Source organism: Hyperolius riggenbachi, chromosome 9 (assembly GCF_040937935.1).
Source record: "Hyperolius riggenbachi isolate aHypRig1 chromosome 9, aHypRig1.pri, whole genome shotgun sequence".
Lineage (NCBI taxonomy): Eukaryota > Metazoa > Chordata > Amphibia > Anura > Hyperoliidae > Hyperolius > Hyperolius riggenbachi.
Window position 1 is genome coordinate 227,331,878 of NC_090654.1, and position 25,015 is coordinate 227,356,892.

Here is a 25,015-nt window from a genome sequence, read left to right on the forward strand (position 1 = left end):
CGAGTAAGTTAGCAGCGCATGCTACGCTCCACTAACCGCGTGTAACGTGTGCATAACTTGCACTCCTCTCATTAAGCTGCGCTGCTTTATGCATTCAACAAAAGCAGGCTTTGACACTACCATTCATTAGTATCTTTTGAATGGCTTTTTCCCTTTTCCTGAAAAAAATGGAAGCAACCTGAAATGTTCGCCATTAATCCTTGCAGTGTTCTGAAACTAACCAAAATAATTGTTCAGTTTTAGAGAAAAATGGAGTTTCAAATGAATAATTGATCTTTAGTGTTGTTTTCCAAATGCTTGATAAATCTGCAATATGATGCATTCTTTAATGTAATAGCGTGCATTCATTACAACTTCAGCATGTCTGTTTTTCAGAATGAACGGCTGCAGTCTGATCTGGTTGTGTGTATCGTGATTGCAGTGTTGTACTTTGCAATTCATGTCAGCACTGTGTTTACAGCATTGCAGGTAAGAAGATGATTTGTTGGCTTTTTCTCTTGGCCAGGAAGCCTTCATTTATTCCTAAATTAACTGTTTAAAGACAGGCTTACATTTATTTGTTTCAATGTAAAGCTGTAGCATTAAAGAGCCTCTCCTCTCACCAGCCCCGCGTTCCATCAATGTCACTGCTGTAAGCTGTTTTCAACCAACTGGTCGAAAAGTGCTTTGTCAGCACCCGGGATCCCTTGTTAGCACTCTCACTCTCCAAGTGCTTCTGAAGACAGGTCGCTTGTGCATGCGTGAGCCTGGTCTTGCACGTGCGCAGTATATAGCTCCTCGTGTGTGATCTCTTGGGGGCACGAGTGCTTCAGAAGCCTCCCGTGGTGGCAAATTTGAACAAGGGCCGACAGCGCTGGAACATTGGGACCGTGAGAGGAACGGGAAGTCTCTATAGGACCCAGAGCCTTCCCTCTCCATAGGTAAGTATTTGATTTTTTTTGTATTCAAATTATTACAGATTTACTTTAAAGGAATACTGTAGGGGGGGGTCAAGGAAAAATGAGTTGAACTTACCCCGGGCTTCTAATGATCCCCCGCAGACATCCTGTGCCGCGCAGCCACTCACCGATGCTCCGGCCCTGCCTCCGATTCACTTCTGGAATTTCAGACTTTAAAGTCGGAAAACCACTGCGCCTGCATTGCCATGTCCTTGCTCCCACTGTCACCAGGAGCGTACTGCGCAGGCACAGACCATACTGGGCCTGTGCCGTACGTTCCTGGTGACCTCAGTAGGAGCGAGGGCACGGCGGCGCAGTGGTTTTCAGACTTTAAAGTCTGAAATTCCAGAAGTGAACCGGAGGTGGGGCCGGAGCATCCGTGAGTGGCTGCGCGGCACAGGATGTCTGCGGGGGACAATTAGAAGCCCCGGGTAAGTTCAACTAATTTTCCCCTGACCCCCCTACAGTATTCCTTTTAAGGGTGAAAACCTCTTTCAGGCTTTTGAAAGGTTTTTGTGTACCTGAACAGGTCCCCCTAACCTATGGTAATACATTTCCGCTATAACAATGCAGCTAGACAACCTATATGGGAAGCACGGTCATGTGGTAGATGCCACCCTTGCCTTGGAACACTAGATTCCCAGATTTGAATCTGACAGGATGCAACATACATACCGTATTTTTCGGACTATAAGACGCACTTTTTCTCCCCCAAAAGTGGGGGGAAAAAGTCAGTGCGTCTTATAGTCCGAATGTACAGACCAGTTTGTCCTCCATTCCCCGGTGTCTGACTCCACCATTCCTGTGTGCAGTTTTCCACCCATGTGTGCAGAGTCCCGTGTCCCTATGTGCAGCGTCCCAATGTCCGATGTCCCTCCCATGTGCATTGTCCCCTTTCTCTGTCCTGATTCGGAAGTCCCTGCATCTGACGTACCACTACGTCCGGGGTCCGTGTATCCGATGTCCGCCAGCGTCTGATGTCCCCCTACATCCGGGGTCTGTGTATCTGATGTCCCCGTGTCCGGTGTCCATTCATCCCCTGTGTTTCGTGTTGCCGTGTCATGCATACCATGTTTTCTCCTCTCCTCAGGCTTCGACTCGAGCATCTTAGATGATGGAAGTAGCCATGGACCAATCAGGCGGGGGGCGCTGCCCCAGACCGCCAATGGCAGCGCTCACTTCTCCTGCATGCTTCTTCTTACAGGGCCCGGTAGTCCCGCGGGCGGGATCATTCGGGCCAATCAAAGCACGATGTGGGCGGAGCTTCACCCGGCGCCTGTACTCGGCACAGATTTCCCCGCGGATTTAGCAAGCAGCCCGCCGCTAATCTAGCGCTGCCAGCCTCTTCCACGCTGTTTCAGGGCTGCATGCGGTGGGTAGCAGCTGATGGCGAATTGACTGTTCTTGCCGGCAGAAGCAGTGAGCCCTGTAATTTGCGGTCTGGGGGCAGCGCCCCCCACCTGATTGGACGATATCAACCTGAGGAGTCGGAAGATAAGCTATGGTATGCAGGACACAGGGGGACGCTAAATGCAGGGATGGGGACACACAGGAAGACACCACACACAGGCATGTGACACGGGGCACACCACACACAGGCATGTGACATATGGGGGACACCACACACATGGATGGGACACTGCAAACATGGATGTTACACAAAGGTACACCGCACACCTGCATGTGACACAAGGGGGACACCACACACATGGATAGGACACGGGGACACCACACACAAGGATGGGACACTACACACAGGGACAGGGCACAGGGGGACACTGCACACATGGATGGGACACAGAGGGACACTGCACACAGGGACAGGGCACAGAGGGACACTGCACACAAGAATGGGACACAGCACACATAGGTGGGACACTACGCACAGGGCACAGGGGGGCACTGCACACATGGATGGGACACAGAGGGACACTGAACACAAGAATGGGACACGGGGACACCGCACACATCGGTGGGACACCGCACACATCGGTGGGACACCGCACACAGGGATAGGGAACAGGGGGACACTGCACACATGGATGGGACACAGGGGGACACCGCGCAGGTGGATAGGACACCACACACAGGGAGGGGACACAGTGGGGCGGGCACACGGACATGGACACAGGGGAATACCAGAGGACACAGAGACAGAGGATGACACGGGGGACAACAGAGGACAAGGGGGCAGAGGAGGACACATGAGGCACAAGAGAAACATAATTGGGGGTGGAGGGCCATAAGATGTCCCTGCACTATGGACGCTCCAGGTTTAGTATTTTTTTTTGCCTGTTTTTTGTCCTCTAAACCCAGGTGCGTCTTATAGTCCAGAGCGTCTTATAGTCCGAAAAATACGTCCTTCCATTATTTCCTTTGATTTCCTATCCCACCCAAAAATATACTGGTAAATATTTTTTTCCCCACCAAATTTGCCTTTCCTTACTGTAGACATATGGTAGGGATTAGATTGTGAGCTATGTTCTCTGCCATCGCAAAGCTGCTAGTGGCGATCGAGCACTGCCAAAGCACTAGTAGGCCCCAGTCCTGAGTGCTATATCAATTAATAATAATAGAACTGAGTAATGTTAACAAGAGAACTGTGACCAGATGAATAATCAAAGGATGCCATTTAGAAGATTAGGACTGGTTTTGCAGTACAGGCAATGTATCTTAACTTTTTAAAACCTACAGACTGGAAGTAGGGTGCTACACACTGACAGTCACCTCCCTGGTCTCTGTGTGGAATTGCTAAGCTCTGGCATAAGGAAATGCCCGCTGCCCTCCAGATACTCAGTCCCCATTCCTTCATGCTTTGCAATTAAACTGCCACCACTGTAGTAAAACCAGTGTGTATATTTGAAATGGCCGTGGCACTGGATGAAGCCAAAAGACGGGGAGGCATGTCCAGTAAGCTGTTCTGATCTTTTCCGTCTCCCACCATTCTCTTGTAAAGGCCGCACAAACCTACTTCCGGGTCGGTGAACTTGGGCACAGGTGCTACCCAGTGACGCGTGTATATGGTTGCACCCCCGTGGTTGGGAGCACTCCGCACATGCACACTACGTATTAGTGACGTCAGGAAAGTTAAGGTATCCTTTAAAGGGAACCTTATCTTAGAGGGATATGGATGTTTCCTTTTAAACAATACCAGTTGCTTGGCAGTCCTGCTGATCTCTGCAGTAGTGGTTGAATCACACACACCTGAAACATGCATGCAGCTAATCCAGTGTGACTTCAGTCAGAGCACCTGATCTCCATGCTTGTTGAGAGGCATGGAGTTTAGGTTCCCTTTATTATGCAATTCGGGCAATGACTTGCCGGCGGCTGTATTGCCTTTTTTTTTTTTTTCTTCCCCCTGCTGTTGCTAGTGCCCAAATTAGTCACTGAGCACCACTATAGCTGTAATTCTCATTGACGCCTTTTGCGCGCCAAATAATCAGTGCAGCGCTGCACTGAAAATAGCAGATTCAAAATCTGCAGCCTCTGAGGTGGCGTTATGCTTGTCGATTTTCCCATTTGCTTTCTGGTTGATATGATTTTTCTATCAAATGAAAAAAGATGGCAAATTTGCATTGTTTAGGGGCCGGGCAGAAGCTGCGTTGGATAGACGGGCCATAGAACAGTGTTCTGTTGCTGCTGGAGCGATTTTAAATCGATTCCCTGCTAAAGTCTATTGAAAATCAATGTTCTGTGTGGTTGGGATCAATTTCTCTGAATTTGTCCTGATCAGAGAAATCTTATTTTTCCACATTGGGTGGCAATCTAGAAGTGTATGGCCACATTAAGTTACTGGAGTCAGAAGTTTGAAAGTTTAGAAAAGTTAATGCTCGGAATACATTTATAAGGTTTTTGTTTGTTTTTTTTACTTGCTCGATACATCATTTCCTACAGGTCCAATTTGATTTTGATCCTTTTTCTGATCGACTTTCTCATAGAAGTGAATGGAAATCGATCGGAAAATAAATCGATCAGCCAGTAAGTCTTCCGAAAAACGTATGTATTAGAGAAGCCTTGAGAAAATTATTATTTAGAACTTTATAAGCCAAAAAATGCAGACATTTAAAAAAAATAGACTGTTGTAAAGAGCATCTTGCGTAACATGAGATAGATGAGACGGCAAAGTAACACCAGTGATGCCAAAATACAATAGGAAAGCTTTATTTGCACTTTAACTCTTACATAGCGCTGACGTTCTGTTTTTCTTAGTTTTGAAACATCGCAAAATTTTAGGGTGGCGATAATGGTGCAATCTCAATAAGATCTTTTCTTTGTGTGGCTGTAAATTTTGTGGGTACAATGATCTTCACATAACAAACCTTTACATGTTACTGTAATCTGTAACATTTACATCATATGTTCTTTTTACAGCCTGTTCTGAGTTATGTTCTCTATGCAGTAGTTGGTTCAGTCGGTTTCCTAACTCACTATGTTCTGCCACAAGTACGCAAGCAACTTCCCTGGCACTGCTTTTCTCACCCGCTGCTAAAAACGAAGGAATATTACCAGTTTGAAGTTCGAAGTAAGTGATCAAGTAACACTTTTCTGTTGTCAGCCGTTTTTTCTTTGGTGCTTACTGGAGTATAAAGTGATCCCGGCTGTGTTAAAAATGTCAGCTTTTTGCCTTGTTTTTACTTAGGCAGGGAACACACTTATCTTTCAGTTTTTTGCACGTTTTTCTGCGTACTTTTTCTGCACACCGTGTGTTTCTATGCAGGAAACCGCATGCGTTTTTTCACAGCAGCTAATGTAATTGATAGAGAAAACTGACAGAATGGGCAGAGTCCTCATGCAGAATGTAATTTTTTTTTCTGCGTGCGAAAAACATATCAAGTGTGAACTAGCCCATTGATTAACATGAGTCCTCAGTTTTTCTGTGTAGAAAACGCACAAAAAACAGTCAAGTGTGTTCCCTGCCTTACTGTTCCCTGACCCTCCTGAATGGCTCAGAATGAAGCAGAAGTAGAAGCCTCACTGATCACTGCAACATGATTAATTGCTTTTGCTATCAGGTTGTTGATGGGTGTAGCGGCGCCCCCCCCCCCCCCCCCTCACAAATGTTGGTTCTGCAGCATTTTGGAGGCGATATCCCCTGAATATAAAGTATAGTAAAACGATAAAATTGTAAAAATTTAAGATTAAATATTGCTGAGCAGACCGATTTTTCAAAGCATTTTTTGCCAGAAGCTGTTCACTTTTAGGACAAAGTGTACTTCCTGTTTTTTTGCCGCAAGAACAATAAAATCACTAAACGCAAACACTCCAAAATCGCTAGGCAAAAATAGAAAGTTGCTAAGCGCATGCCGGGAATCACTATTGCAAATTGCTACACAGAGGGCTAATCATTGGTGATTACACTCATCGATTTATGGTGTGCACTAACCCTGTAACATTATCAGTTGCCTGGCATCCTTCTGATCTTTTGTGCATCATTAGTGTCTGAATCACACACCTGAAACATGTATGCAGAAAATGCAGTAAAAAAAATCTGATCTGAATGCTTGTTCAGGGTCTATGACTAAAAGTATTGGTGGCAGAGGATGAGCAGGACAGCCAGGCAATGTGCATTGTTTAAAAGGACATAAACATAGCAGCCTCACTCCATTTGTCCTTTAACAGTCGATTATAGTTGTATTAGGCCTGAGACACACTGCAGAGAGCTTTTTGATCCATCAGCGCTGCGTTTGCAGGCTTTTAAACTTGCATAAAAATTGCTGGGTTCAAAATGTATTTGAAAAATCGCGATGGCGGCTATCTTACCATGATTTTACTGTGATTTTAATGCAAGTCGACGAGTGTTGTTTTAAAAATGCAAACACAGTGCTAACAGATCAAAAAGCGCTCTGCAGTGCCCAAGGCCTTACAGTGCATGAGAATAACACAATGCTGGTTACCTTTTCCTGGTGAACAAAATCTTTTTGTTAAGGTAAAATTCTGAATTGGAATGTTTTTCTTGTTCCAGATGCTGCTCATATGATGTGGTTTGAAAAAGCTCACGTCTGGCTGCTTTTTGTAGAGAAGAATATTATTTATCCTCTGATAGTTCTCAATGAGCTGAGCAACGGTGCCAAGGAAATAGGCAGTCCTAAAAAACTGGGGGCAGAGTGAGTATATATATTTCTTTATGGTTCTCTTAAAACCCAGCTTCTGGCCAAAACGTTTGTGCTTAGTTGAAAAGGAATAGAACTCCGCCAGAACTGTCTCTCTCCTTCCTCCCCCTCTCTCTCTCCCTCTCTCTCTCTCTCTCTCTCCCCCCCCCCCCCCCCCCACACCACCCTGCAAAACTTTTTTTCAGATCAGTCTTGTCTTAAATACTTCTTTCACACTAATTTAAAGTAAATGTAAAGGCAACACTAAAAGCGTCACTTACCTATGGACAGGGAAGGCTTTGGATCCTATAGCGCCTTTCCTGTACTCTCTTTAACCCCTTGTTTCAGCGCTCTCACCCCTGTTTAATCTGCCGCCACAGGAAGCTTCAGGAGCACTTGTGTACGCCTGTCTTCGGAAGCACTTGGTGACATAAGTGCTTCCAAAGCCTCCCAAGGGCTCACGGATGTGTATTAGACCAATTGAAAGATACATTTATCCAGGCACATCACCTCAAGTTTAGGGCATTTAAATAAGTTATTAGGGATGTGCTAAAGGGGGTGTGGCCAGAAAATGGCCAACAAAAAAAACCGTTAACCCTTTGCACATGCACATGCAAATGTTCAAACAAATGCATTCACATGGATCAATCATCCAGGAACCATTGCTATCCCTACAGCTAATTTTTACATTACCTTTACAATGAAAGCACACTTGCAGGAAGAATGGTGTCTCATTTCTTGCGTACAGAAGTCCTACACACATAGAACCACCACACTACAGTAAGTAACACTGGGAAGATAGGGGGCAGCTACATGGTTCACTTCCTTCTCCCTCCCCTCAGTGTGGAAGTCCATCTCCACAGCACATTGTGTATTTTACCTATTGAAGCTTGTCAGAGCATTTTGTCAGCATCAGCGTTTATGGCGGAACATCCTTTAGGTTTAGGGACTTTAGGTTTAGCATGGCATTTTTTGTTTCTGTAGAATTGTTTTATGAAAAGTGGTTCATGGCAGAATTGTGAAGTTCAGTTATACATTGCTGCATTGTGTATCTAGTAATTGTGACCTCCATTGCCAGGGTCGGTGCATTGATGATCACCATTGCTGGGATGAAGCTTCTGAGGTCTTCATATAGCAGCCCTACCTGCCAGTATGCCACCTTCATCTTCACTGTACTCTTCTTTACATTTGATTACAAGGATTGCTCAGAGAAACTTCTACTGGATCTCTTCTTCATGTCAATACTTTTCAGCAAGGTATTCAACATTTTTAAATGGTTGTACTTTTAAAGTGTCACTTTCTTGCACATAATGAGCTAAACAAAGATTTGGTGCAAGCTTTTTATTAAGTATAGCTGCGGTTTTCATGGTAAATAAATGTTTAATCATTGCTTACTTTAAGTAAATGTGGAGTAAACTCTCCACAGCTGTATTCAGCTAAACAAAAGCAATGAAGAGATTACCTGTAGCTGAGGAAATCCGTTGCCTTTGATAAGTTTAATACACCTGTAGAGAAGTTTGTGTAGCTCTGTTTCTAAATATTGTGACGCTTACTTCCCAAATCGTGGTTTACATCACTATGTGTGAAGAATTGCTGACTTCACTTTAAGTTCTTGTAATGTGCCCATCTGTCACACTTTTTAAAGCAATCCATTTATGGCACACAACAACCTACCCTTCCTCTCCATGGTGTCATTGGGAAAAGTATATTGTAGTATTGCCAAGCAGGTTCCAGTTGGTGCAGGAAGTAACGAGTTCCATGGTCCTGGCATCACCCTCCTCCTAGTTCACGATTACACGAACTTGCCATTTTCAAAGTACACCTGAAGCTGGAGAAAAAAAGATGACTTACAGGGGGCTTCGTCCAGCCCTCTGTAGTCTTTGAGGTCCCATTTTGTCCTCTGGATCCCCTCTGTTGTTGTCACCACAATTACGGTCCAAGACCCAGTGGGGCCATGTACCACGGTGTATGTTCTGTCCCGGCTGTGTGCCTCCTCGTTTGAGCTCCCGTGACTGGGAGCATTCTGTGCATGTACAGTTAGAAGACTAAACTGTGCATACGCACGATTAAGGAGGCCCGTGACCGGGACAGCACATGCCCTGTAGAGACCCAGACGGGGTTTCTGACTTTTTAATTTGGGTGACAGCAGAACGAAGGTCCTCAAATACTTTCTTACCTGGGGCTTCTACCAGACCCCAACAGTCAACTTTTTTCCCTCAGTACATGATTACTTTAACCCCCTCCCGACTGCCTAACGCCAATTGGCGGTGGGAGGGTGGCAGCTACTGGACCGCCTAATACTGATTGGCGTCAGTGCCTGTAAGCGGAGATTAGTGGGGAATGAGCTGACGCGCGCACATCCCCGCGGAGTTATTGAGCTCCGCTCTGTAAACAACCTGTCAGCCGCTATTGGAGCTGGAAGGCTGTAAATAATAATTTAAAAAAAAAAACCTCAATTGTACAGTGCTGCGATCTAGTGCAGCGCTATATGGGGGACAGCTCTGTCACTGAGCTGTCCCCAGGAGAGGCTCACAATCTGATCCCTCTCATAGGCTAATGCCTGAGAGGCGATCACAGTGATTGAATATCGGAAGGGGGGGGGGGGGGTCTTGGGAATAAATTAAATTAAAAAGAAAATACACATTTTTATTAAAAGAAATACAATAAAATTATTTAAAAAAAAAAAATCTCAGCAGAAATCAGATACCACTAACAGAAAGCTCTGTTGTTGAGCAGGAAAGGAGGCAGGATTCATTTGGCTGCTAAGTTGTATGGCCCTGCAGCGAACTGTTTAAGCAGCAGAGTGCTGAATTGTAAAAAATCGCCTGGTCACTAGGTGGGTGTAAGCCTGTGGTCCTCAAGAGGTTAAAGCCCGTCTTCTACCTGGATCTTTGGGTTTGTCTAGCCTAAATATGTTTTGTGCGGTTTTTGGATATTTTGAGAACATTAATACATCATTGGGATTCCAGTGTGTGTTTTTTGTGTAACTGATGCTTAGGCACCAGGACATAAATGAACAGCAGTGTTCATAACTGTATAACAGTATGCAGTATAAAGCATTATTAATGGAAGGAAAGGGTAAAAGAAAATATATTAGGCTTTTGCTGCTGGAGAGTGAGTGCCACTTACTGTACTCATGCCTAGGCATTAGATAGGCAGTGTAATGTATCCATATGGTACAGATGTGCTCCAGTGTATGTCTCAGGTTTTACGGCCACTCTGAAGCAGATGTGTACTCTTCCACAGATGAAATGTAGTCCACAGTTGAAAAAAATGTGCACAGGTCGGAATTTCCGCATCAGACTGCAAGAGAACGCCAAGCAGACATGTTTGAAATAGCCCATAGGAAAGCATGGGCAATATCTGCATGCGTGTCTTTCTTTCCTCTGCAGTAACATGCAGGGTGCTCTGAATATAGTGTGAACCAACACTAACCAACTGAACTGATGATTTTGTGGGTGACTATAGTTTGCAAAGTATAGGACTCCATACTCCTTCAATGCATTTTTTGGATGTAGCTAAATGTGAAAATTACTGTATTTTTCGGACTATATTTCGGTATATTTTTTGGTATATTTCGGTACATTTCTTCCCAAAAACTAGCGGGGAAAATTTTGGTGCGCCTTATAGTCCAAACATACGGTTTGGGACCGCATCAGATTACCTACTGATTCAGCCGGCAGTGGGCTCCTCTCCTTCTCCTCTCTGTCAGTGACCCCAGAGTAGGAGGTATGCACGAAGGGACCAGTCATCAACGTACGGCAACGTGAGCAGGAACAAAGGCAGCCATCCTCCCACAGGCATCAGACACAGACGAACGGTGATGTGAGCAGGAATGAAGGCAGCCATCCACCCGCGGGCATCGGACACTGTGCACACCAGCCTACAGCCCGCACGCTTCTCTCTTCTGCCTTCCGTCTCCCTCCAGCTGCAGTCGCTTTTAAAATCCTGCCGCTCTACACGCTCCTTGTTTCTCCCCACTTCCTGGTTAGTTCATGACCTGAAAGCGCATGTGCCTCGCTGGGGTCACGCAGCTAACCAGGAAGGGGGGAGAAGCCGGGAGCAAGAAGAGCGGCATGATTTTAAAAGCGGCTGCAGCTGGAGGGAGACGGGAGGCAGAAGAGAGGAGGCTGCAGGCTGGTGTGCAGTGTCCGATGCCCAAGGGTGGATGGCTGCCTTTATTCCTGCTCACATGGCCATTCATTGGTGTCCGATGCCTGCTGGTGGATGGCTGCCTTTATTCCTGCTCACATCGCCGTTCCTTGGTGTCCTGACTCCTGTGCCTGCAGGTGGATGGCTGCCTTCATTCTTGCTCAGGTCGCTGCTCGTTGATGTCCTATGCCAGTGGATGGCTGGGTGAGTAACGCTGACTGTTGGGCCTGTAGGCAGCAGCAGCACTTATTTTGCTCAATACAGCACACAGCGCAAAGGAGGACAAAAACAGGACAAAGGACGACACAACAAGGGACGCGGGAGGACACAACCGGTTTCATAGGAGGACACAACGGGGGAAAAAAAGGTGCTAGAGGACACAGAGGATAACACGCCAGGTGACACAATAAGTAAAAGGGGGACACATGATGACACAAAGGGGGCGTGGAAGAACACGGCAAGATACAAGAGGGACATAATTGTGGGAAGAAGATCCATAAGATGCCCCTGCACCATGGATGCACCAGGGTTAGTATTTTTTTTCCCCCGGTTTTTGTCCTCTAAACCTAGGTGTGCCTTATGGTCCGGAGCGTCTTATAGCCCGAAAAATACAGTATTTTTATCTATTTTTATAGTAATTGTTGCCTTTCTTTTCTTCTTTCAGCTCTGGGAGCTATTTTATAAACTACGATTTGTCTACACATACATTGCTCCGTGGCAGATCACCTGGGGATCAGCGTTCCATGCCTTCGCCCAGCCATTTGCTGTTCCCCGTATCCATTTTAACCGGTGTGAAAATTAGAGAATGTTTTTAAGGGCTGTCTTCACTAGATGTGTGTAGTGATAAAGCAAAGTTTAAAGGATGTTTTGGTTTAAATGCTTTATTTTTAAGTGCGTGTGATTTCACTACCCACAGTGGCATGACCTAAACAGTATATGGAGGCTGCCATATTTGTTTAATTTTAAACAATTAACCGGCTGTCCTGCTGAGCCTCTAATATTTTTAGTCATAGACTCTGAAGTCTGAACAAGCATGCAGATGAGATGTTTGACTGGAATTGTCACATACTTGTTTCAGGTGGGTGATACAGAAACTGCTGATTCAAGGCCAACCGGGCTGCCAGGCAACTGGAGATGTTAAAAAGCAAATAGATGCCTCCATATCCCTCTCAGGTCAATTGTCCTTTAACCACTTAAAGGGAAGGTTAAAGCAAAATAAAAAATTGAGTTTCACTTACCTGGGGCTTCTACCAGCCCCATGCAGCCATCCTGTGCCCTCGTAGTCACTCACTGCTGCTCCAGTCTCCCGCTAGCAGCTTGCCGACCTCGGAGGTCGGCGGGACGCATTGCGTACATTTTTACGCATTCCCGCTAGTGCAGGAACATTAACACATACATTTTTACGCGTTACTGGTTCAATGCGTACATTTTTACGCATTGAACCAGTAATGCGTAAAAATGTATGTGTTAATGTTCCTGCACTAGCGGGAATGCGTAAAAATGTACGCAATGCGTCCCACCGACGACCGAGGTTGGCAAGCTGCCAGCAGGGGACTGGAGCAGCAGTGAGTGACTACGAGGGCACAGGATGGCTGCATGGGGCTGGTAGAAGCCCCAGGTAAGTGAAACTAATTTTTTTATTTTGCTTGGACGTTCCCTCTAAGTCACAGACATACCGTATTTTCCGCCGTATAAGACGCACTTTTTCTCCCCAAAAAATGGGGAGAAAAAGTCCCTGCGTCTTATACGGCAAAGGCAGGGAATCCCCGACTTCCAAACCGCAACCCGCCGCCACGTCGGGGATTCCCTGCACTGCCCCGTGTGTGCTCATTGCTCCCCGTGTGGTCCGCAAACACCCGCCGCCGCTTGTGACTGTTCCCCCTGGGTGGTCCACAACTGCCGCGTATATGTCCGCAAACACCCGCTGCTTGTGTACATGTCCCCCCTCTGTGGTCCGCAACTGCCCGCTTTTGCCCTCACATGTGTCGCCGCTGTCCCCCTGTGTAAATAGCTGGACCCCGCTCATCTTACCTAAGTCAGTGCCTTCTGCGGGGATCGGAGACCCGCTTGTACCATCACTTGTGTCGCCGCTGTCCCCCGGTGTAAATAACTGGACCGCGCTCATCTTACCTAAGTCAGTGCCTTCTGCGGGGATCGGAGACCTGGCTTCACACACGCGGCTCCCCCTAGTGAAGGCTTCTGCTGATGACGCAGCAGAAGCAATTACTAGAGTGGAAGTGCGGAAGTGAAGCCAGGTCTCCGATCCCCGCAGAAGGCACTGACTTAGGTAAGATGAGCGCGGTCCAGTTATTTACACCGGGGGACAGCGGCGACACAAGTGATGGTACAAGCGGGTCTCCGATCCCCGCAGAAGGCACTGACTTAGGTAAGATGAGCGGGGTCCAGCTATTTACACAGGGGGACAGCGGCGACACATGTGAGGGCAAAAGCGGGCAGTTGCGGACCACAGAGGGGGGACATGTACACAAGCAGCGGGTGTTTGCGGACATATACGCGGCAGTTGTGGACCACCCAGGGGGAACATAGTCACAAGCGGCGGCGGGTGTTTGCGGACCACACGGGGAGGTACACGGTAGGCAAAATGGGGACACCTAGGGACAGAATGACACACACTAGGGACATAATGAAGACAGCAGGACACGTACTGGGGACATACAGGGAACACCTGAGGACAGCAGGACATACACTATAGGGACAGCAGTGAACATTCCTGGGACAGCAAGACACACTAGGGACATACTGGGGACAGCAGGGTATATACCAGAGACACACTGGAGACATACTGGGGACTGCAGAGCACACACTTACTGGGGGCAGCAGGGGACATACTGGGGACAGCAGAACACATATTAGGGACTTACTGGGGGCAGCAGGGGACATACTGGGGACAGCAGGACACACACTGACATACTGGGGACAGTAGTACACACACTTGGGACAGAAGGGGACACAGTACGACACCAATTGGGGGAGAACATCAACAAGACGCTCCTGGAACATGGACGCACCAGGTTTAGTATATTTCTTTTTTTTCCTTGTTTTTTGCCCCCTAAACCTAGGTGCGTCTTATATTCCGGAGCGTCTTATACGGCGCGAAATACGGTAGGTCCTACATTCTGAAAAGCGGTAGCTCATCCCGCCAGGATGTAGGACCTGCATCCAATAAGAGAGCACGTGCATGTCTGCCGAAACACTGATCAGTACAAGAGACCATGCGGTCCCTCTACCCGATCAGTGCCCTGTTAAGCCGCTGTACTAGTAACTGAGATCATTGTAAACTGTGCACCGGAAGCACATTACTTCATTTATTGTTTGTGCGCGCACATGACCCCAGTACTGCTCTACTGATTGCTGGTCAAAGGGATCATGTGATCCCTTGACCCCTGTGGCTGCAGTGATTGGCCCAAGGGATCATGTGATCCCTTGGCCAATTACTGTTCTACCAGTCCCTCAATGAACACGGTTACTGCCAGTAAATAGCTAGTGTTCATTGATTTAAAAAAAAAAAAAAAAAGGTTTACAATAAAAAATAGAAGTGTTCATGTCCCCCTAAGGCAATGATTGGTGCAAGAGATCACGGGGTCCCAGAACCAATCCGTGTGCCTAACGGTCCGTACACATGGTGCGATTTTTGCTGCAACTTTTTTCCGATGAACGTTTTCCTACTATTGTGTAATATGGTTTAACGAAAACCGTCATGATAGAGAGCGATCGGTAGTGATCATTCACTCAGATCCCCATTGCCTACCCTGATAATTTTACCGCATTTGTTTAAATGATCGTTCGCCCCTTCGTTATCACAGTAGTGAAGATGGATCAGGGAACGTTCACTGGTCATTCCTGATCCATCTTCATGTGGGTACTTAGCTTATATTTGAATGACTGTTATACAGCCGGTAAAGGTCATCATTCATAAAAACGAGTAACAATGTTAGGTAAATAGTTGAAAAAGTGTTTGCAAATTTTTGCAATATGAAATTGCATGTAATGCTTTTCAGTGGCAACACATGAGCTTGCTTTCTGCATAACAAAAAATTATTCCCCGCTGCATGAAATCGCACTTCCCACGTGCAAAGGATGCAAAATTACTTTTGTGGTCTCTAACTGTGCCTCTCACAGTAGTTCAGTGTTACCTCAAATCTGTGTCCCGAGGTGAGAGGAGCTATGAGGGGTCACGTAAATTTGGGCGCAGTGCACGCTGATAAATTTGGGTGCTACCATAGGCACCCAGGTAAAACGCCGCTAATATTGGCTTTAACAGTAAATTTTGTCGCAAAGTCCTCCGGAAAAATAGCGGCCGAGGGGAACACAAACTATAGAAACTGCCGCTATAAATACAGCGGCTGTAAATATAAGAATAGTGGGCTCCATGATACCCACTATTTATAGCGTCCGTTTCTATATTGAGCTGTCCCGGTGTCTGTCAGGTGCCCAGATTTACTGCCAAAGCCACTATTAGCAGTGTTTTGTATAGATTGGGGAGGATTAGTGTTAAGGTTTTTTTAAATATCTGTTCAATTTAAGAATTGCAATAAATTTTTCTGACTGATTGTAACATTTGAAATATACAGTTCAGTTTTTCCCCAATTATGATAAAGATAAATTGGAAACTCTGAAAAAAATTGCTAGGGTGTGTATATTAATAAAGTGACGATCTAACACACACCATACAATCTTTAGAAAGAATGAAGAAAAATATCTGGCATTCCGGATCGATAAAAATCGAAAACGGGAAATCCGATTGGATTTTTTTTTTCGGGAGATCCGATCGGTTTTATCGAATTGCCGTAAAATCGGATCATTTTATTGTATTGTGTGTGGCCACTTTTAGGGGCCTGTGTGGAATGGCTAAGGTTAGGCATAGATGGGGGAGAGTTAGGGTGTATCTATAATAGCGCCGCAAGGAAAAATGGGTGTAAAAATAATAGGCATGAAATAAGAGTAATAGAATATAAATAGTTTGCTGGCGATTGCATGAAATTGACACCTGGTTTAGGGTTCCTATTTTCAGGTTTGTGTTTGTACCTTTTGCTTCCTTAACACTGATTTTCTTCAGATTCTGCAATGCTGTTTGTCCAGGCCATTGTATCTGCTTTATTTTCAACCCCTCTGAACCCTTTTCTTGGGAGTGCAATATTCATCACTTCATATGTGAGGCCTGTCAAATTCTGGGAACGAGATTATAAGTAAGTGAAGTACAAAACAGAAGTACAAGCAAATGTAACAGAGCTGCTAGACCAATGGTCTCAAACTCAATTTACCTGGGGGCCGCAGGAGGCAAAGTCAGGATGAGGCTGGGCCGCATAAGGAATTTCACAATCGCGGCGCATCGCCGCCTCTGCTAGCCCCTCTCACATTTCCTTCACAGAGAGGGGCGGGGAGAGGCGGCGATTGACGTCAGGAGGGGCAGAGCTGAAGCTGAAAGCTCTGCCCCTTCCAGGAAATGCCGGCGGATTGCCCCCGGGCGATTTGGGGGCTCTGCAGCCCTCGTTTAGCGGATTACTTGGTCCCACTGAAGCGAACTATAAGGAAGCTTTTGCCAGCGAGGGCCACAAAATATTGTATCGAGGGCCGCAAATGGCCCGCGGGCCGCGAGTTTGAGACCCCTGTGCTAGACAGTCAATTTTCATGGTTTATTTTATTTTCTGAAGCTAAAATAGATGAGTTGTAATTTTTTTTTTTTTTACTCACCCAGCAATTCCTGTAAGTTACAAGTGCTTGTTTTAGTTCTCCATGTTTATATCCCTGGAAAGGTGGGCATTTTTGTTTGCTTTTCATTCCTGGGTTGAGGGGGGCATTTACATGTTAGGTGTATTAGTATTACCAAACACCAGATCTGAAGAACATTGTTTCCTATTTCAGTAGTATAGTCTTTACTTGCTGGCACAATGTAGGTAGATACATCTGGTGTTACATGGAGGTCTGGTAGAAATAGACGTTTTGATAACAGATGAAAATAGTTTTTACAAAACTTCTTATAGGGAGATTAAACGCGGTACATAATGATTTTTAAAAAAATTACCGTTTAGCACTTCCTTTTTTAGCTTCACAAATAAGAGACTGAAGGCTCAAACAAGTGCATACTCCTGACTGTAATAATAATTTGGGGACATCACAATTATTTATGTACATTATAATTGATGTAAACTTAATTTTATTAATGTGAAAAACAGTTTAATTCCGCTTTAGGGTTAATTCAATCTAATTATAGTTCAAGACATTTTTTTTTTTTTTTTTTTTTTTTTTGATTGCTAATTTATAAGGTATATTTTTCACTGTGTTCTGGCGTACTGTATTTTTCAATGTCTAGCTGTGATAACTTTGTGTTGCAGTACAAAACGCGTGGATCATTCTAATACACGACTGGCTTCTCAGCTTGATCGGAATCCAGGTAAATTAAATTATTTTATTTCTTAAGGAGCAAATAAAATCCTAGTGGGGTTCTTAGAACGTCTGTACATTTCAGAAATGAGTATTATTCTTGCAATTGGGGGTGGACATAGCTGTCTGCTCTGCTGTTAGAGATTTTAGAAGAAATGCCTATTAATGGTTGTAAACTGTTTGTGTTTAGGGTCAGACGACAACAACCTGAATTCAATATTCTATGAGCACTTGACCAGGTCTTTGCAGCATAGTCTGTGTGGGGACCTCCTACTTGGACGCTGGGGTAATTACAACACAGGAGACTGTTTTATCCTGGCCTCAGATTATCTCAATGCCCTTGTCCACCTCATTGAGATTGGTAATGGTCTTGTCACCTTTCAGCTCAGAGGCTTGGAATTCAGAGGTAAGTGTTTCATCTAATTTCACTTATTTGTATTTCTCTCTCTTGCCATGTAGTTTGAAAGACTATAGTTTATCATCCCATATAGGTCATCATTAGCTCTATATCCAGTCTGGTCTGTGTAATGCATCTTTCCCCTCTCCAGCCCAAAAGAAGTGTTTGTGTATCATATTGACTGAATTATATATATATATATATATATATATATATATATATATATATATATATATATATATATATATATATATATATATATATATATATATATATATATATATATATATAATGAGCCAGTGCCGGGTCTCTCACCCACCCCAGGGCACGGTATGAGAGGTTGCCATGGTTACATTTAACTGTGCATACTTTTCTGAAAAAAGGAAGCATTCTGCATGTAAACTCAAGAATGCAACTCCCAAAGTTTATCTGATTTTTCCTATAGAAAACCAAACGCAATGTGATGTGCACAGTAAAACACACACAAATGCAGTGAAATGCATAATCTTATACACCAATCTTTGATTGTGATCAAACTTTTCACTGTTCTATTTTGGGTTTACATGAGCTATAGTGTGAGACCTTATGGTATCCGCTTTTGATTTAATGTGGGCAAACAGTTGATATGTTGGAATTTGTGTATTCTATCTGTCCAGTCTAGTTAAAGGTTTTCATTCCCTGTAGGAACCTACTGCCAGCAGCGAGAGGTGGAGGCCATTACCGAGGGTGTCGAGGAGGATGAAGGCTTTTGTTGCTGTGAGCCTGGCCATATTCCCCACATGCTATCTTTTAATGCAGCCTTTGGGCAAAGATGGTTGGCATGGGAAGTCTTGGTGACTAAGTATGTCTTAGAAGGCTACAGTATCACTGACAACAGTGCAGCATCCATGCTTCAAGTGTTTGATCTACGAAGAATCCTTACCACCTACTATGTTAAGGTATAGCAAATAAAAATGCATCTATATAGCTAAAAGGCAGTTGTAACATGGCGTGGACACCGTGCTACATAGGCGTATTACAACTGTCGCCTACTGCACTTGTGCGGGGGTGAAGGAGACTGGAGGGGGCGCACGTGAGACTGGAGGGGGCGCACTTAAGCGCAGCAGAGGCTCTGCAGCAAGCATGTGTTGCTGCGTGGGGAGCAGAGGATTCTTGAAAAGAATCAAGGGATTACTGGTGATCACTATAAAACACTGTATCAACTTGTCATCCAAAAACATTAAACTAGGCTAAATAGTTGCTCTTCATATTGGTTTTACTCAGTAGGAGAGATATTAGATTTTTAGTCTTTCTAAATGTGTAAATGATATACCTTGTGTATAGCTCTTTATGGCTGATTGAACAGAAGTCATTGATCCTTGGAAAAGCTTTTAACTGTGGTTCTTTTCCAGTCACTCCAGGACTGAAAAAGTGCCAAATAGTGTCTGCTTTGTCATGGTTTTCCATATACGGTCAGTACTTTGGTTAGAGCCCTTGTCTGATAACAAATTTTTTTAGCTCTCTCTGCCTCCCTCTTCCACCCTAAGGTTCAGTGAAATGCCAGTAAAGTTTTAAGAGCGGCCAAACTTGCTTTACATTTTTTTTTCACTAGCAAGCATGTCCGTGTAAAAGGCTCTGCAAATGTAAAGCGTTTGCATGAGCACAGTTACCAGAGGCATGCAGCGTGCCCACGCAGAAGTCTGTGACCTGGCTTGCGTTGGCAATCATTACAGAGGTGACAGCAGCACCTTGGACAACGGAGCTGGACCTGATAGCCTTCTAGGGGCTGGAAGAAGTCCAAGGTACATAATGCCTAATATTTATTTTTTCCCCTCTGAATATCCTTTAAAGGGAACCAGAGACGCCAGGGAAAAGATTTTATACATACCTGGGGCTTCCTCCAGCCCCATGCGCACAGATCACTCCCACGCCGCCGTCCTCCGCTTCCTGTATCAGCCAGTTCCGGGTCCCGTAGTTTCGGCCAGTCGGCGTCAGCACGCGGCCAATTGTCCGCATCACAGGGGCTCCCAGCATACCATTACGCGTGCGACTGCATACTGCGCAGCCGCACGCGTAAGGGTATGCTGGGAGCCCCTGTGATGCGGACAATTGGCCGCGTCCGCGGTAAGTGACGGGACCCGGTACCTGTGGATACAGGAAGCGGAGGATGGCGGCGTGGGAGCGATCCAGGCTTATGGGGCTGGAAGAAGCCCCGGGTATGTATGAAATCTTTTTTTCTTTTGCTATGTCCGGCGTCTCTGGTTCCCTTTAAAGTGTACCAGAGATGCTAGAACATAAAAGTATACATACCTGGGGCTTCCTCCAGCCCCATGCCGCCATCCTCAGCCTTTTGCAGCGCCGGTACGAGTCCTGTAACTTAGGGCAGTCCGCACAAGAGAAGTGCGCTCTCTACATGTTTCTCCGGCGGCTGCTATGGATGCAGTGTCAGCCTTAAAACATTCTTGGGTTAGGTCTACACATGCTGTAGCCCATAGGAAAAAGTTACCCTCTTGCACAGTTACATTATGTAAATTGATATCTAGTATTCAACTGTAGTTATGGTCAATGAGATGCAAATAATTCCAAGTTGATGCAGGATCATGTGAATTATATATGTAAATCTATGCAGCTTGAAAAGAAAATCAAAAGTAAATTTTGCTTTCCTTATTGTGGGGATATAACAATTAAACTGTTTGTTTTGTGTTTTTAAAGTTCATGATGGGTTCTATTTTATCCCAGTCATGCTTCCTTTATTGTGTTTTTTTTTTTTCCCCCAAATGTGATTTTTACATTTGCTAGTCAAAGTATAGTTGAGACACAAAGACCAATCTGGATTATAATTTGGTGCCCCAGAAGAACCATTACATCACCTCAAAATACAAAAATAGGTCTGGGGTTATTTTCTCTTTCTCTCTATTACTTCTGCTTATAGTTCAGGGGCAGAGATGGTTGCTTAGACAAGAGATAACTAAAGTCCAATTTAGCGGAAGCTTTGCTGACTTGAGCTATTCTAACGCCTCTTACACTCAATAGAGGACTGTTGCCCGAAATGTTAGCCCACCCATGTGTCAGGTAGGTTTAGCAGTGATCGTTGTACAGACGCACCACTGAGCTGTCTGCTGTGCAGCCTTTTCTGTTCTAAGGAGAGAGCACAGTGGAGGACGAGTTGGCAGTTTTCTGCTGTCCCTTTATGTTGATCATTTTCATGTTTGGCATGTGTACAAACAGTCAAAATGTACCAACATGTGGAGTCGCACGGAATCTAATGAAACCTCCAGCTATCAACTGTTTCTGATGTGTTCACAGCAGTATTTGTCTTCTATTCACCTTCTAAAATAAGGCTGATTGGTCCAAGCCTTGTAAGGTTTTTTTTTCGCATTCCTCTGGATCAACTGCTATGTCAGGTTGCAGGCTAGTGTTGTACCATATTGTCTAGTTGAGCTTCATTGCCAGATGTATTTTTTTTCTTTTAAGTAATCAATGTTACTGTGTCCCACGGCGGTCTCACTGCAGCCCCCGGAACACACAGGCGACAAATCCGACAGCCTGTGCAATATTTACCTTTTTGGGCTCCAGCGGGGGCGCTATTGCGGCTCTTCTGACGGGCATAGGCGAAAATAGCCGATCTCCGTCGGGTCCGCTCTATTGCGCAGGTGCAGGAGACTTGCGCCTGCACAGTAGAGCGGCCCGACGGAGGTCGGCTATTTTCGCCTATCTCCGTGGGAAGAGCGGATACTGTGCCTGCACTGGAGCCAAAAGTTAAATATTTACATCGCCGCTGCTCCGGGAGGATTTTCTCCGCCGCCGTGGGACCGAGGACGGGGGAAGCCTCAATAGGATCCGGAGGCTTCCCCCACCCGAGGTGAGTACCCCCCAGGGGAGTTTTTTTCATTACAGATTTTCTTTAAGTCTCTGGATATTTGTGTAAAATGAAAGTCTGCTTTGTCACAGATATTGTAGCGGCTGCTGGCAGAAGTGTGATGGCAGTCATGTGTGCAGGCAGCAGGCCTCTCCAGACTTGGCTGGGTGCACCTCAAAGTTAATGAGGTTTTAGTGACGCAGGTTTTATATTATGATAGCGCACATGTATGACAAGGGCAGGTTTTGTTCCTGAAGATTGTGTGGAATGTCAGGGGTCTTTGTTGCTTTAGTGCAGTCCTTTGAACTCTTTGTTGATGTGGAAGTTAATATTTTTCCTGCTTTTTAAGCTCCTTTCATCTCCTAACAAATTTTATTAGCTGTCAATGAGTTGTAATGTTGTCATAAAAAGCAATAGTTTCATTACTTTTAATACTTACATGATCTGCTTAGAAGCAGAAGTGCGCATTCCTATCATCCATCTGTGGAAGCTCAGCCTCTTTAAGCAGAATTAAGATTTTAATGTTTAATATACACATGAAATATAGTGCATAAGTATCAATGCGTTAAAAATAGTCGTTCTATAATGTAAAAGTATAATTATGTGTATGGAGAAAGTCCTATTTCCTGCTCCCATATGCAGCTCAGTTATATAATTGTGCCCTATTTCTTATTGTGTTAGAATGGTTCTTCTTTACCAGACACTGTATATGTGAACAAAATAGGCTGACTTTATTGTAAAATACAGTATTTCTCCCATGAAGTCAAATCTCCAGCACCCTCCAACTTCATTATTATTATTGACTAGCTGAAGACCCGGTGTTGCCCGGTTATGTATTTAGTTGTTGTTAGGCCCGCCCACTTTTCCTAACCTTGACACAGTCACTCATATGACCAAGTTTATGAGCTTTGGGGTCCGTTGCATCAATAGTTTAAATATTCCCATTGGAATTAAACAAATCTGATTGGCTATTTAGGATTCAAAAAATGGGATGGGGCCCACAAACACCTAATGACCGACTGTAGCAGGTTTTAGTCATATGCCATTACCAGTGTAAGAATGGCAGCAATTTAAATATTCCCCTTGAAAATCAATAGGTAAGTTTTGAATGGCTGTTGTATGCAGGGGGGACGCCAGATTCCAGAACATATCATCCCAGTTTGTAAGGGATTGTGGCACATACATACATCTGAAAATGATTTATTTATATATACTGTATATCTCATTGGATGAGGTCTCCCTTCTGCCCCACCCACCCCTTCATGTCTTTTTTTCAACTCCTTCATGTGGGTTTGTTTACTCCTGCCCGTCACAATGCCATCTTTACTCCTACCTTCGAGCGAACGCCTCTTTACCCTTGCACCTCCCCACTTCATATGACTACATTTTAACCTCTGCCCCTCCCCACTTAAGCTGACAACACCTCTGCGTCTCTCGTGATTGCATCTTTACCTCTGACACACACACACTCACACACTCACACTCACACTTCATTGTGTGACTGCATCTTCTTCAACTCTGCCCCTCCCAACTTTGTTGTTTGACCGTATTTTCACCTCTGCCCCTTCCAACTTCATAGTGTGACATCTTTACCTCTACCACTCCACGCATCAATATGTTACTGCATTAGCCTAGACTCAAAGCAAGAAGTAGAAGCTCTGGAGAATTTTTTTTTTCTCATAGAAAGAATTAAGCCCATCTTTGCACACAAGAAAGCAACAATCGGTTAGTGCTGAAGTGTCATACAGGTATTAGGTTTACTTGAAACCGTTTTATTCATTTAAATCTGCCATGCAAATAACAAATCTTTATTCTACTGAACCCCAAGAAATTGGCATTGCTCCTAATCAGGTTGCTTTGCTCCTGTTGTATTTATTCTATGGAGTTGATTAGTTTGATCATATCTTTCAGACATTTGTTTCCCCCAACATACACGATCAACTCACTGTTGATTTATTTTGAACAGTTTGAAAATGTGATCAAATGTTTTAGAAAATCTCATTGCAAGTGGTACAGGACAGAAGTGGTGGGGAAGTGATGGCCACATAGTGTTGTACAGCACTTGTGGTTTGATAGGATTCTGCTGAAAAATTGTTTACCACAGCCAATACTTTCAGAAAAGGTAGTTTTCTATAGATTTTTTTTTTTTGGGGGGGGGGGGGGTTATAAACATGTAAAACATCTTGTGGGAAAGACTTTGAATTAGTTGATATCAGCTAATAGTCTCAATGGATTGTCACAACCTGTTCTCCTCTTTGTGTTTAGGGCATCATCTATTATGTAACGACCTCTCCAAAACTGGAAGAGTGGTTGGCCAATGAGACAATGCAAGAAGGCCTCAGGCCGTGTTCTGATCACTGTTATGTGGATGTGGACCCAACATTTAATCCAAACATTGATGAAGATTATGACCTTCGATTGGCTGGCATTTCCCGGGAGAGTTTCTGTGCAAGTTACCTGAACTGGATCAAGTATTGTTCCACTCGAAGAGAAAAGGTAACTTTTGTGAAGCCTTCTTAAAGGACACACAAAGTGAAAACAATAAGAAGGCTGCCATATTTATCTCTTTAACACCACTTGTCTGGCAGTCCTGCTGATCTTTGGCTGCAGTAATTTCTGATACGCACAACTGTAACAAGCATGCAGCTTAATCTTGTCAAATTTTTGTCAGAAATATCTTATCTGCATCAGGGTCTATGGCTAAAGTATTAGAAACAGTTTTTCAGCAGGGCAGCCAGGCAATACTGTATGTCTTGTTTTAAAAAGGAAATAAATGTGGCAGCTTCCACATCCCTCTCACTTCAGTTGTCCTTCAAGTCATCTCTTGCTAGATTATAACACTGTACCATTATAAAACTGTTACTCCTAAGGGCGCGTTTCCACTATCGCAAATTTGTATTGTGATTTTCCATAATGGTTCTGCAACTATTGCATGTGAATGGAGTGATCTCCATTGAATGTGATTGTGCCATTGCGGTGCGCTGCGGGGTAAAATATAGATTGTATGCTGTTGATTTCTGCATCATGCATCCGATTCCCCCCAGCAGTTAGTGACAGCCACATCCAGACTTCTGGAAGACAACCGGAAGATACCTGCGGCTGTCAGCGATACGGAATGCCAGATGTAAAAAGCATCCATCTAGTGGAAACCTCTAAGGCCTTTATTACTTCCCATTCTTGACTCAAGTCACCAGTGCCC

The 25,015-nt window shown here is 44.7% G+C and overlaps 1 protein-coding gene across 10 annotated transcripts in view; it reads left to right on the plus strand.

Annotated features, from left to right (window-relative positions):
• The window catches only part of PCNX1 (pecanex 1), a 236,810-nt gene that overhangs the window by 180,473 nt on the left and 31,322 nt on the right, over positions 1–25,015 (plus strand). For all 10 annotated transcript variants that reach the window (XM_068254088.1, XM_068254084.1, XM_068254086.1 and 7 more), the window contains 10 exons: positions 376–468; positions 5,310–5,460; positions 6,901–7,042; positions 8,106–8,283; positions 11,844–11,952; positions 16,257–16,386; positions 17,533–17,591; positions 17,772–17,987; positions 18,663–18,916; positions 24,082–24,312. In XM_068254088.1, coding sequence (XP_068110189.1) covers positions 376–468; positions 5,310–5,460; positions 6,901–7,042; positions 8,106–8,283; positions 11,844–11,952; positions 16,257–16,386; positions 17,533–17,591; positions 17,772–17,987; positions 18,663–18,916; positions 24,082–24,312 — 1,563 coding nt within the window. The remainder of the gene's footprint in view (positions 1–375; positions 469–5,309; positions 5,461–6,900; positions 7,043–8,105; positions 8,284–11,843; positions 11,953–16,256; positions 16,387–17,532; positions 17,592–17,771; positions 17,988–18,662; positions 18,917–24,081; positions 24,313–25,015) is intronic.